The 13,654-nt window shown below is 34.4% G+C and overlaps 1 protein-coding gene across 2 annotated transcripts in view; it reads left to right on the top strand.

The window, feature by feature from the left end:
* Nucleotides 1–13,654, top strand: part of Kul (Kuzbanian-like) — a 690,443-nt gene that overhangs the window by 398,578 nt on the left and 278,211 nt on the right. For both annotated transcript variants that reach the window (XM_069833580.1, XM_069833579.1), the window contains one exon: nt 9,516–9,637. In XM_069833580.1, the coding sequence (XP_069689681.1) occupies nt 9,616–9,637 (22 nt within the window). In that variant the 5' untranslated portion in view covers nt 9,516–9,615. The remainder of the gene's footprint in view (nt 1–9,515; nt 9,638–13,654) is intronic.

Below are 13,654 nucleotides of genomic sequence, written 5' to 3'. Positions count from 1 at the left end.
TGCAAACCACAGGAACATTGTTTCTCAACTTAGAAAGTGTACCCTAGCTGGTACATAATGCAATGCTAACTCAATTGAAGCTTTCGGCTACCGATTTAACGGAACAAAATTATATTTTCAAACTGGGGTAAGCGTACCCGCTGGTATATAAATTGGGACGAAAGAAGTGAAGATTTCGTCCATACATCCAGCCGAACCAGGTTATGTTTTCAATCTGGTACAAACGAACTCGTGCTGCTACATTGTAGTAGAAAAAGGACTAAATTCGTGAAGGTTTCGACTACAGATTCAACAGGCTCAGGATATATTTTCATCCTAGAGTAAGACAATCCGTGCTGGTATATAAATAAATAAAAGACACTAAATTAGTGACCATTTCCGCTACGGATCCAACGGACTCAGGATGTATTTTTAACCTGCACCCGTGCGAGTATATACATATAAAATGTGGATTAAGTGGTGAAGATTTAACTACAGATTCAACGAACACAGGTTATAATTCCAATCTTTAGTAAGCCAGCCTATGCTGGTACAGTATATAAATGAAAAAGTGACTGAAGTAGAGAAGATTTCGCCTACAGATCAACGGACCCAAGTTGTACAGTATATCCAATCTGGAGTAAACCAACCCTTGCTGATATGAGCCTATAATGACATGAGGACTAAAGTAGTGAACATTCCGCCTACAGATCCAAAAAATCCAGATTATATTTTCAACCTGGAAAGAGTCAACACGTGCTGGTATATAAATAAAATAAGTACTAAAATATTGATGATTTCGGCTACAGATCCAACGGACCCAGATTATATTCTCAACCTGGAATAAGCTAACCCTTGCTGTATATTTGTTGTAATGGTCTTCATACGTAAACAAAACACAGAGGCACTAGCAACGCAAACATTCTCCCGAACAAAAAGAACTAGTTGTGAAGTCAAACGGGAGTAGCTTAAACCATTTTCATAATTTTCATTATCAGTTAGCTGATCTGGAGTAAACAAAATTCTGGCTCAACTCCATTGCGCCCTGTGAGTTAATGATTAAGAAAGTATATAATTGAGATACAAACTGTGATCTCAGGACTTAGAACTTCATTATGACTAGGGAAAAGTGCATTATCACACATTGCAGAACTTCATTATGTCTAGGCATAGGTGTATTGTCATTAAGATTTGCATTCACTACATCACTACCGCTATCACTATATTCACAATTTGGTGTTCGGTAGTCGTTTTCTACTTCTCTGAAATGATCTTACAAAATTTCTCTGGAATGGATGGCACTCCTAATTCAACAAGAAGATCGCTATCATAGTTTTCAATCTTGTCCATTAATATCAATTTTTTAACTCCCAAAGAAAACAGTAAATACAAATATACACTAAATAAGTAGGCCTACATAGTCTTTAAAATTTAAATTCATACTTGTAAATGTTGTAAACTTGTGTATCTATAACATTTATTAACAACGGCTTTCTTAATTAAAAGTATTTACAATACATGTAAATATGTGCAAAATTAATTACACGTATCCATTTATGCCGTACGGTTTATAAAATAAGCCAGTTATCTTACTTAATGTGGTAATAAAGACCTCTTACTTACGTAACTCAGTATATATTGATTGATATGTTTTAATTTATGGGTCTCTTAAATGACAGTTCAGTGATAAAAGAAGTGAATTTCTACTATATGTTTAAAACTTATAAACAGATAGTACTTGCACCATTATCATAAAATATTCTTATTTCTCAACCTTACTTTTAAATTCTGCAAGCATGAAACGTGTAATAGCTATTTTTCTTTAGTTATCTTCCCAACCACTTTGTACGTATCGAATTACATGCAACATTAGTATTAAAATTAGATCTTGAGTTGCTAGATTCTGTTTCTTCAACAGTTATAGTGTAACAACTGCGATTTGACAGCTCTTACGATTTCCTGATAAAGTGTTTGGACTTTAATAGCTATATTTCGAAAAGAATGTCGCAGATATGTTGCTTAAGTTTTCTTTTCTTTGAATTCGATGACAAGTAGTAGTATTATCACTAGCAGCACGATTTCACGATGTTCAAGTAATTAATCAATCTGCCTAATGTATCGAGCTGTTTGCTGACAACATAAAGTCCACTATAGTTCACTGTAGTCTATTCAGTTGTTTTTCACAAGAAATGAGAGGTATTTTGATCTGTGTTTATTATAGATGCCTGTTACTAGTAGCCAGAGTTGGGGTGTAGTCAATATATACTGCAGGGCTGTGTCTTCTGCAACTGGTACTGATGATTTTAATTTACTTCTTTTGTGGTTTATGGATGGACAGTATAGAAGAATGTGTTCCAGATCTTCATCATGATTATTACACCACAGACAAGTATTATTATTATTGTTATCCGAATATTGAAACCCTATATTACCTTTTGTATATTAGGGTTGTAGTTTGTTACATGTGAAATACATTATGTAGAGATAATACACAATTTTAAAGAATTAATAGTAGGCCTGAGTCATAGTTACAATATAAATACAGTAATTAATAGACAGTAAACAATACTAAATACCTTATGCAATAATTACTTTCAGTTAAAACAAAATTAAATAAAATTAGAAATTATAATTGAAGATGTAGAGAAATTGCAAGAATATTACATAAATTCGTGATTGTATACACAATTTTAAGCAGTAGTAAAGAGATAATGCACAAAATTGGCTTAGTTACGCATAAAACACCTATTATATAGTTGGTTTGCGATAGTAAAGAAATAAAAATAAAATTACTTACGGTTACAAACTATATACCTGTCATCAAATACTGAACAATAGTAAAATCTATAATACAAACATAGTTGTTGTTGTTGTTATTATTATTATTATTATTATTATTATGTCCCAAAGAGAGACACCTTGTTTTAGATAATGCATTAGGATTCATATCATCATTAATTTACATACAATTAATAGCTACAATCTTGCGTGGATGTGGTGTATAAACTCTGTGAATTGTTTGTAACAACATTTTTTCCTAAGTAAATGATAAAGGGGTGTGCAGTAATTTAAATTGCAATCCGAGATATGATTTCTTAAAAAGTGTCTTTTTCTTTCGAACACTGGACAGTGAAAAATCAAATGTTCAACAGTCTGATTCTCTTTGCATATGCACAGAGATTCTTCTGCACTTTTGATCCTAAATCTTTCAAAGTAGGAACCGAATTTTCCATGGCCGGTCATAAATTGAGTGAAAAAGAAGTCGGTTGAGAACTCACTGCAACATAGTCTGTCTTGTACATTGGGAAAGAATAATTTCTTGGTCACAGAGCCTTTAACACTAGAGTTCCAGTATGTATTCCATTTGAGTGTAACTGTGTGCTTGATCCTCTGCTTAATGTATGAAATAGGACAGGTGGAATATTTATATTCTGAGTTGGTTGAGGCTGCTTGCTTCGCTAATGTATCCGCTCTTTCGTTTCCTTCAGTACCTGTGTGGCCGCGCACCCACATTAAGCAAATACGACCTTCAAATTTAAGTATTAGGGATCTAATTTCGACGGCTATGGAATGCAAGTTGTATTTATCGTCAATGGTTTGTAAGGCAGATTGAGAGTCGCTGTGAATACATGAGTCAATCCCGTTGGTAATGCACCATTTCACTGCTTGCAAGATGGCAAATAGTTCTGCTTGGAACACGGAGCACATGGGCGCCAGGCGGAACGTGGCAGAGTGGACTTCAGTAGTGTTGTAGTATGTAACAAAAGCACAGCCCACCAAGGTGACGTCGTTCTCCTTTTGCAACCGAGAGCCGTCAGTATAGATGTTGTATTCATGTCGATCTGTACATGTATTTGATGCACGGTGAAAATCTTTCGGATGACCAGTTAATTGAAAATGTGACCTTTTTTCCACCTCAAGTTATGATTCTTGTTCTATAAATATGCCATTTCTTTTCACGTTAGAGATTTCAGCTTTAGCCATGGCTGTTAAAAACAGTGGTAGTATACCCGCGATCACTAGGGCTGCGTCTGTCGATGTGGTTCTGTAAGCCTTCGTGATTCGTAGAATGAATCCACGCTGAATTTGTATTAATTTATTTTGAACCCACTTTTTGTGAAGTATATTTTGAAATGCCGAGACACAGTATAATATCATTGGTTCGAAAGCGCCATGATATATTGTTCGCAATACATCAGGACTAAGACCCCAGGTTGGTCTGGTGGCCCTATGCAAAGCAGATTTAAACTGGTGTGATTTAGTGACTAGTGAATCAATATGTGCCTTAAAAGACATTCGTTTGTCGAGAGTGACGCCTAAATACAAGAGTGTCTCTACTATGTCAATATCCTTCATGTCCATCTGTATGTGTGGTAGGTCGTAATTCCTTTTCCTTGTAATCAGCAAGGCTTTTATCTTAAGAGGGTTGAACTGCAGTTTGTTGTCTTTTCCCCACTTGGATATGAAAGTCAGCGTTTCATTGGCTTTGTTTTCAATACAGTTTATATTGTCAGCTGTTATTAGGACCAGAGCGTCATCAGCATATGCTATTAATTGACAATCATTTGGCAGATCCATCTGTAGCAGGTCGTCATATAGGATATTCCAAAGCCCTGGTCTACAGCACGAACCCTGGGGACATCCTTTATTAACGTCTTTCATTAGAGTAGTAGTTCCTATTGTGAGTTGTACTTTGCGATTACTAAAGTAATTTTTGACTAGGTTATATAAGTTTCTTGGACAACCTTTTTTCTTCAGTTGAGACATAATTTTAGGCCACCAAGTGTTGTCAAATGCCCCCGAAATGTCCAATGATATGAGTAATCCGAACTGCCGACGTCTTAGAGTTTGATTTGCCCAGTTCACAACATGAAGCACTGCATCTTCTGTGGATTTTTGCGGTGTGAACCCATATTGATTCCCTTTTAACATATTTGTATTATACAAGTTATACATAATTCTATCTATAATAAGTTTCTCCAAGAGTTTTCCCATAACAGGTAGCAGACATAGGCCGATAGGCGTTTGCTGTTAGGTTATGACAGTGCGGTTTTGGTATTATTTTAACATTTGCGATTTTCCAGCAGTCAGAAAAGACTTGCAATGACATACATTTATTGAAAATACTCACAAAGAGATCGGCACAGCTCAAGTAGGATTATCAGAAATGTGAAATCGGTGTAGGTACAATGGATACCTAGTTCACTGTGTATACCTGGAAACGAGAAAGTCGATAATATTGCAAAACAGGCAACATATTTACAACCAAGACCTCTTCAAGTGATATCTCTATCCAATGCTTTTGCTTCAGTAAAGTCTCATTTTACAAACCTATGGATCAACAATTGGCTCTCTTCTGACAAAGGAAAAATTTCAAGTCATTAAGCTATTCTTAAAATTGGCTTCAGTTATCCGCGTCTTTTTATTGAAATGCCTGTCAACTGATAGTTTCACATTGTTTGTTTCTGGTGCCGTTTAAATACACGAGGATGTCCAACATTGTCAATGACTAAAGCACTCACCGTTTCATCTTGCTGTACTGCAACAAAAAGGAGTAAAGAGTACTTACCGTTATTTTAGAAAGTCTTCCTGTTTACATTTTCTCTACATGTTTTTAGCTTTTTCGAGACTTTTTCTGCTTCTACTAATTCACTAGAGAAAAATCGGAAATTAATGTGCCGAATTGTAAATAATTCATGATATCCATTGCTCACCTGAAAGTTTTTCTTAATAAGCCCTTGTACAGTTGCCTTGGCCATCATTTCAAGAATTGTTTCTGTTAAAGACATTTTAGAAAAAAATAGTGTCTGGTGATATACTATCTGTTTATACGTTTTAAGCATATAGGCCTAGTAAAAATTAACTTCTTTCACCACTGAACTGTCATTTACGAGACCCACAAATGAAAAATATATCAATCAATATATACTGAGTTACGTAATTAAGAGGTCTTTATTACCACATTAAGTAAGATAACTGGCTTATTTAAAAACCGTACGGCATAAATGGATACGTGTAATTAATTTTGCACATATTTACATAAAACAATCACATTTATATTGCAAATACTTTTATTTAAGAAAGCCGTTGTTAATAAATGTTATACATAGATACCCAAGTTTACAACATTTACAAGTATGAATTTAAATTTTAAAGAGTGTGTAGCCCTACTTATTTAATGTATATTTGTATACGTTAAATTGCAAAAATTAAAATTAAAATTTTATGGTTAATTAAACCTTAAGTTTTAAGTCTACGCTGTCTTTTATAATTGAATCAGTCATTTCTACAAGGGCCTTATTCCGACATTACAACAGCAATTAAAGCTCCATAAATATGACTTTATTCCAGAAATGGGCCGTTTCAAATTTGTTGTGAAGATTGTGAAGCAAGCATACATCTAAAAATGCCCTTTCTTATAAAAAAAAAAAAAGGTGTATTCATATGAGACGAATAAGATAGCGTTATTAAAGGATTTTAGCAAAAAATGCAATAAATCTATTTTAGAAATAACTGATTGAATTGTGTTTTGTTAAGTGTGTGTTAATTGTGAGTTGGATAGCTCCCTGAAAACCAGTTTTTACTCCTTCAGGGATGATTATTGTTTACAATTGTACAAGTTATTTTACTAACAATAAACTGAATTAAAATAAAAAAGTAGCTATACCTATACAGTACTTGTAGTTTATAACAGGGCTTTGTAGAAAGAGTCCTGTCTTAATTTTTTTTAGTTGGTTATTTAACGACGTTGTATCAACTACGAGATTATTTAGCATCAACGAGATTGGTGATAGCGAGATGGTATTTGGCGAGATGAGACCGAGGATTCGCCATAGATTACCTGACATTCACCGTACGGTTGGGGAAAATCTCGGAAAAAACCCAACCAGGTAATCAGCCCAAGTGGGGATCGAACCCGCGCCCGAGCGCAACTTCAGACCAGCAGGCAAGCGCCTTAACCGACTGAGCCATTCCGGTGGCTTGTCTTCTTAATACTTCGCTTTAGAAGTTCATCCACGCATAACAAATGTTTACCTACTCGCAACTGTAATCCCCTTAACAGTAGCTACTCGGCTAACAGGCAGTCCCTTCTCATTTATTAGTTTAATCTGGTATTCAATACAAAAATCACAAGAGAATCGACTGACGATTCTTGGAGAACGGAGCGCCGCTGTGTACTTTTGTTGTAACAGTGGAGCGTCGAAAATAACTTTCGTTAATTTTTCCATGAAAACTGTTGTATTTCACGTGCATTATTCTCTAATAAATTGGCTCATAAATATTGAATACGAAGAATCTCCGATTAGCAGTTAAGGAGAAGTCATAAACAGAGAGAGAGTGCGTATTTAGACCACTTTTTTCTGTTTATATTTGCTATAACGAGGTATTAAAATTAATTAATTATTAATTGTAGATATCGTCAGTAAGCAAATAATATAAAAATTCTTTATTTTCGTAACTCTATTCATAATATGGACCTCGGCAAGTAAATCTCGCATAACTATCGATTGAGTTCTGAGTTATTTTGCACCATGAAAGTGAATCACAGCATGAACTTCACAACTAGCGGATTTGTATATTATTGTATTGCTAATTTTAACTTATATTTCACAACAAAAATTATTGTACTACTTCACAACGTGATACATAGCTTGCAAAATAATGATTCACTTCAACAGACAGCGCATTCATGGATTTATACAGAACTTTTGATTGTCCGTATTATTCTAGCGGCTCTTACTTTCTGAATACCCGTCGTACTTCATGTGAGTCTGGAAGATCTCCCTAATAATGTTCTTAAGAAAAGTAATATCTCTTTTTTATAAATAAATTGAATCGCCCATTTCCAGAAACCGTTAAGTCCACAAAAATTCAAATTTGAATTTTGTACATCATCTGATAGCTGGCATTGTCTTACACATTTTAAACCACATTTACAGGTATTATAGACGTAATTTCCTATTCAAATTTACGACTGAATGTTGGCTACAGTTCCAGAACCCGTTAAGTCCATGACTGTTACAGGTCAATAAAACGTTATGTCCATAAGCATATACAGGAGCAAAGCCTGTTAAGTCTAATAGAAAAAATGCATTATAGAAGATACAGTTTAAATCAACGTTGCATTTACACTTTTTTTAATCCATCATTTCTGCTAAATTAATAAATAAAAACCACATTATATTAGGTATGCCATGCCCCTAGATAACCAAAAAATCTAAAAAAAACTGCCAAAAATATTATTCTTCTGTCCCTTATTGTTGGCCACTCGTTTATATCTCCCGATAGAGTGTTTGGTCACGTAAAGGAGCAAGTTAATGCAAGAAGCCTTATCTTGAAACCTACTGACTATGAACAAATTATATTATTCAATTTGAGACTATATTAAAACTGGGAACAGATGTACAGATGTGTGATTGGAAATCGGCTGTCAAAGATATATTAAAGTCTTCTTCAGCTTGGCATTTCTAGTTAAAGATGTAAAAGGAACATTATCAAGAAGAAAATCACTACTGGGTCAGTCAGTAACTGTTCAAGGTGAGCAAAGCTGCAACCTTGATGTTGGAGTAGGAAAACATATCTGCAGAAGGGGGAATTCATTCATGGAAACTCCGCACACAGAAACTGAAAAGGTTGTAAAGCTAAACAAAAGACAAAATGAAAGATATCACAACTCTCTTAAATAATCACTATGGGCCTGAATGGGAGAGTTACGAGGATTTTCTATTTTACAAAAATTTGACACAACAGATAGGAGAAGAATAGTGAAGTAGGTGAACTACCAAATCAAGATGATACAATGATAAGTGAAAAGTGGAAAATAATTATTCATTAGAAAGACAGAATCATAAAAAATATATTTATTTTCTTAGCCTTTATCCACGTTATCATATTAACTGTGTTATTAAAAATAACTCTTAAAAGACTTGTTTACCTTACTTAATGTGTCACTCATGAATCACAGTTCTTGTAAATTTGATGTTCCATCTGCAATTTTTTTTTTTTTTTTGCTAGTGATAAACGGATGCTATTATACTTTAATAACAGACTAATTCTAGTCTACATTTTTTTAATAATAAATCAGTAATTAAGTAACTTTTATTAAAAATATCTTAAGTATTCTCCCTTGTTGTGTGCCATCTTGAATAGTCAAATACAGTTACAGAACCTAACACCGTTAAGTCCAACTTAAAACATTTAATTCAAAAGAAACTATTACAGTATGATTTCAGTACTTCATGTAGATCAGGTGGAAATAAATTACCATATAAAACTAAACAAAGACTCTGGTTTAGGCTGTTTTCTACATTTCGGAGTCATTATCATCCCCTTCAAATATTGGGCTTTTTGGCCTCTTTGATTTTCTTGCAAGATTCTTAAACTAAGTAGTGGGACTCCCTGTCATGTAGTAAGCATAGCGGAAGGCCAACGACTAAAGCTATACAAAGAGCACACATGCATCTCTATGGGATGGGATAACTGCTTCCCTAAAGGAATAGCGATGGTAGTTATTAAGTGGTGTCTCCTTGTTGCAGAGTGTTCAGGCTGCTGTTGAGGCCAGACGGTAGTGTCTTCAGCCGCGACGTTGTGTTCGAGAGCTCCTCAGGCCGGCAGCTCCAGTTTGACCCCGGGAAGATGTACGCTGGCACTCTAGAAGGTGAGTAGTAGCATTTCACTTTCCTTGTGATGTACCCTTTCTCCACGTATCAGATCTGTCTGACCAGAGTCTTAATTTCATAATGTGCTAGAACACGGTCTCTTATTTAACAAATTCGGGTTCGATTCCAAATGGATAAAGATTTTTTGTCTTTATAATCATTAGAGGTTATCGACATCACCATCAAAATAACAAATAACCACGGGTGTAATCACCATTATAACCATTACGGTTAGTATGAACATCACTCGCCATTACTAATATAAACATAAATATAATCAGTATAGTCCGGATGTTAGGCAAAACGAATTGTATTACTTGGTTAACAACTTCTAAAGTTAATATGTACATTTAAATGCGTTTCATGGTATTTAGCATAAATCGTTCTCCAGATTTTAAAATCATCAAACCTATAATTGGAGAATTGTAAGATTAAATTGTCTAGCACTTGGGTGGCATTATTACGGACTGCATAAATACATTGAAAATTTTCAAATTCTTGAAACAAATAAAATGTTGTTGAGAGAAATCAATTTCTTATAGGCCTATATCTTACTTTTAAAATCATACTGTACATAAACAATATTCTAGCAGAGGCAGGTATTGTGTTATAAAATTCCCAATTCCTCTGGGAAAGCATGAATTAAGAATTGCTTTAAGTGTCTGTTGTTCTCTTAACATATTAAGTTATTCATAATACAGGCCTATGTCACGTCACCCCATCGACTAATATAATACCGAACGGTACGTGATGTGTTTTTTTAACAATGCAAAATAAGCTAGATATAAAAGAAAGAAACGAATAAAAATATTTTTCCAAATATTTTAACGAGACTTCGTATTATATACTTTTAAAATGTGGAATACTATTCTTGCCTTTAATTTCACTGTATTAACGATTATTAAATTGCTTTTGTTACCTACGTAACGCTTTAATGCACATCAAATATCGAATGTGGTTTTCCCCTTCACAACAAAAAATTTGGTTTTCCCATTCTTTGTGAAAATAATATTTTTTTGTTTTGTTTTTTTCGCTTGCGAAAGCTCGTTAGAAAGAGGCATGTTTGTTATTTTAAAAGTTACCTGTTCTCCTACGAGACGCTACTGAAAACACGATGAACACAGCATTGAGTATGGTAAACATGTCAATCGCCCCGTAGAGAGGATGGTTTCCAATAATGAAACCAAGTGCGACCAGTGCTACTTGTGTCTCGTTTGGCCATAGCTGATATAGCTACATCTTAATTTTCGTATTTTTAAAGCAAATGTACCATATCTATATATTCTCATCATGAGTTTCTTGTTTAAAATTTGAATGTCTGGGCTCAGATTTTAATGACATATATTTTACATTTGGTATTTGGTCCACATTCCACTGACATTCATCTTTATTTTGGTATTTAACAAGCAATTTTATCGTATCTGTAAATCCTGATCATAAGTTTTTTGACAAGTATCAATCAATATCTGGGTCCTGATTTTAAATACATGCATCTTATATTACCACATATTTAAATCCAGATCATAGGTTTATTCTTTAGAACCTAATTATCTAGGCCCAGATTTTGATAGCATATACATCTTTCATTTAGTATTTCACAAGCAATTCTACCATATCAGTAAGTCCTGATCATGATATGCAAGCAAGATATTTTACGTTTTGGCACTAAAAATGTCTTTATGTGGAAAATGGAAAACTAAAGATTGTCTTTCTATTTGAATACCCATGAAATATATATGTGAGACTCCCTGGAAAAATAATGGAGAAAGTACTTTTTTTTTAGACTTTTCACAGTATTTTTCCTATTTTGTGACCGTTGCGATATCACTTCATTTCCGTCTACAAATGGAATATTTTCTTGTTTGTTTAACTTTAAATTAAATTTACTCTAAATGTCCTTTCAAAAGTAAAGTTTTCAAAATTCAATAGCAATGGCATTATTTTTGTTGTAAAAATATTAATTTTGTTTTTAAATTTTCAAGTTTTTTCTCATCTTTCGAACACAGGAAAAACCAATAAAGTGAAGTTTGCCGGTTTAAAGTGGGGTTTTCCACTGAATTTCAATTATATGTAACTTACCCACAGCTATTTGTGCATAACAGGATCTATCGGTAATTTAACTCTGCTTAGCGCTCTCAGCGGATGGCATAAGACACATGACATACAGAAATGACATTTAAAACAAGGAATTTGTTAATCTCAATCTCTTAAGCTCTTCTTCTTTTTGATCTTGGCGAATTCCGCGTCCTTATAGGTCAAAATCTGATTTATCTCTGTTAATAGGGAGATAAACTAGGAAATGGCGTTCAATTTTTGACCCGCGGAACAAAAAGTGGCCTGCAAAGACAATTTGAACGGCTCGCCAGTAGCCCAAACATCTCAATGTAAACAGCGGAGGAGGACAATGGTGGAAGAAGAGTCACGTGATCATACACTATGCTTGCCTCGCTGTAACTATTAATAATATACAGAAAGGGCTGTAAGTGACCGTACTCCTACGGACTGTATAGATATTTTCATTAATGTCACTTACAATAACTTGGAATACCAGCTGGTGGCATTTGGCGCATTATGGCAATGATAAGAACAAAACAGTGAAGCGATTGGTAGCAGTGATTGATGAGATGAACATCATAACATTGCGGGTCACATAAAACGGACTTATTGGGGAAGACATGTCGATCTATTTTCGTCGGCGTGTGCTGTGTTCTTTATTGCTTCAGCAGTTTCTTAAAGTTTTATCTTCAGGAAATATTCTTTTTACAGGATATGAGTGTGCGATTTCGATTCCTGCTGCGTGTGTAAATGCACTTTCTTTTTCTGGGCAAAAAAAAATCTGCATTTCACATTAGTACATAATCCACCACGTGTTATGTTGTGGGTAGCTGTTGCTACAGATAAAATTATTTGATTGGGCCATATTTCTAATGAAACAATAAGTAGGTAAAATGCCTCCTGTCTACTGGAGATATGTACGTAAATTGCCACCCATTTGCCTAGTGTGTCGAATTTTAAAATTCCCAACTGAGTGCATATCACATGGTACTACTTATTAATCCGCCGAAATGACGTCATTCCTCAGAAAACTTAACGCCCTTTCCAATGCCAGACATCCGAACATTTAGGCCTATCACTTAATTGAAGTTCTTAAATACAGAGCGACTCCTATGTCTCGCTTAGAAGCCTTGGCAAAAGGGATAAATCTTTCTTGAACAAATAATTATTTTCACAAAATAAAATACTTGCATTTCGGCAAGAACTTATTTCTCGACTTCAGTTTGTAAAGGCTGTTAATTTTAAATTCCTGTCCGTTTAATAAAGTCAGTAAGTAATGTTTTGAATAGTTTAAGTTTCATGACTAGGGCTAGGATTTTGATGAAATTGCATCTTTTTTCTATTAAGCCAGAAACATAGCTGCTTTAGTATTTAATTTATATGTTATGTGGTAATCTGAGTGTTTTAAGATATATTTGTTAGGGCATTTTTTTTGCATTTTTTGCCTGTTTCAACTCATAAGAGTTTCTTTTGTTTTATTCAGTCATTTTGTAGGCATTTTCATTTAATTTTGGACATAAATCCCCGTTATTAATGTAAAATAATATTTATTTCCTATGATATTTTCTTCACATATTTTGTCCATTAATACCCATATTTTGTATAATATTTTAATCTCTTTCTACATAAATATTGCCATTTTAACGTAGTACACCCCATGTAATGGATCAGTCCAGGCACCTCTTCAATATAGACTCCTCTATACCTGCTAATTCCGGATAAGAGTGGCCTTGTAGTAAACTACATGGAAACTAAAAGTAAAGTAAATCCATGGCGCTACAGTCCATGAAGGGCCAAGACCGACCAGCTGACTGCTGACCTCACGTCCACATGCCGAAGCAGAGGTGAACGATCATACATGGAAACTACATCAGGTAAAATAATTGAAGTGTACTACTTAGAAAAAATTATACTTACTTACAAATGGCTTTTAAGGAACCCGAAGGTTCATTGCCGCCCTC

Source organism: Periplaneta americana, chromosome 8 (assembly GCF_040183065.1).
Source record: "Periplaneta americana isolate PAMFEO1 chromosome 8, P.americana_PAMFEO1_priV1, whole genome shotgun sequence".
NCBI lineage: Eukaryota > Metazoa > Arthropoda > Insecta > Blattodea > Blattidae > Periplaneta > Periplaneta americana.
This window is presented reverse-complemented; position numbering and strand designations above follow the sequence as displayed.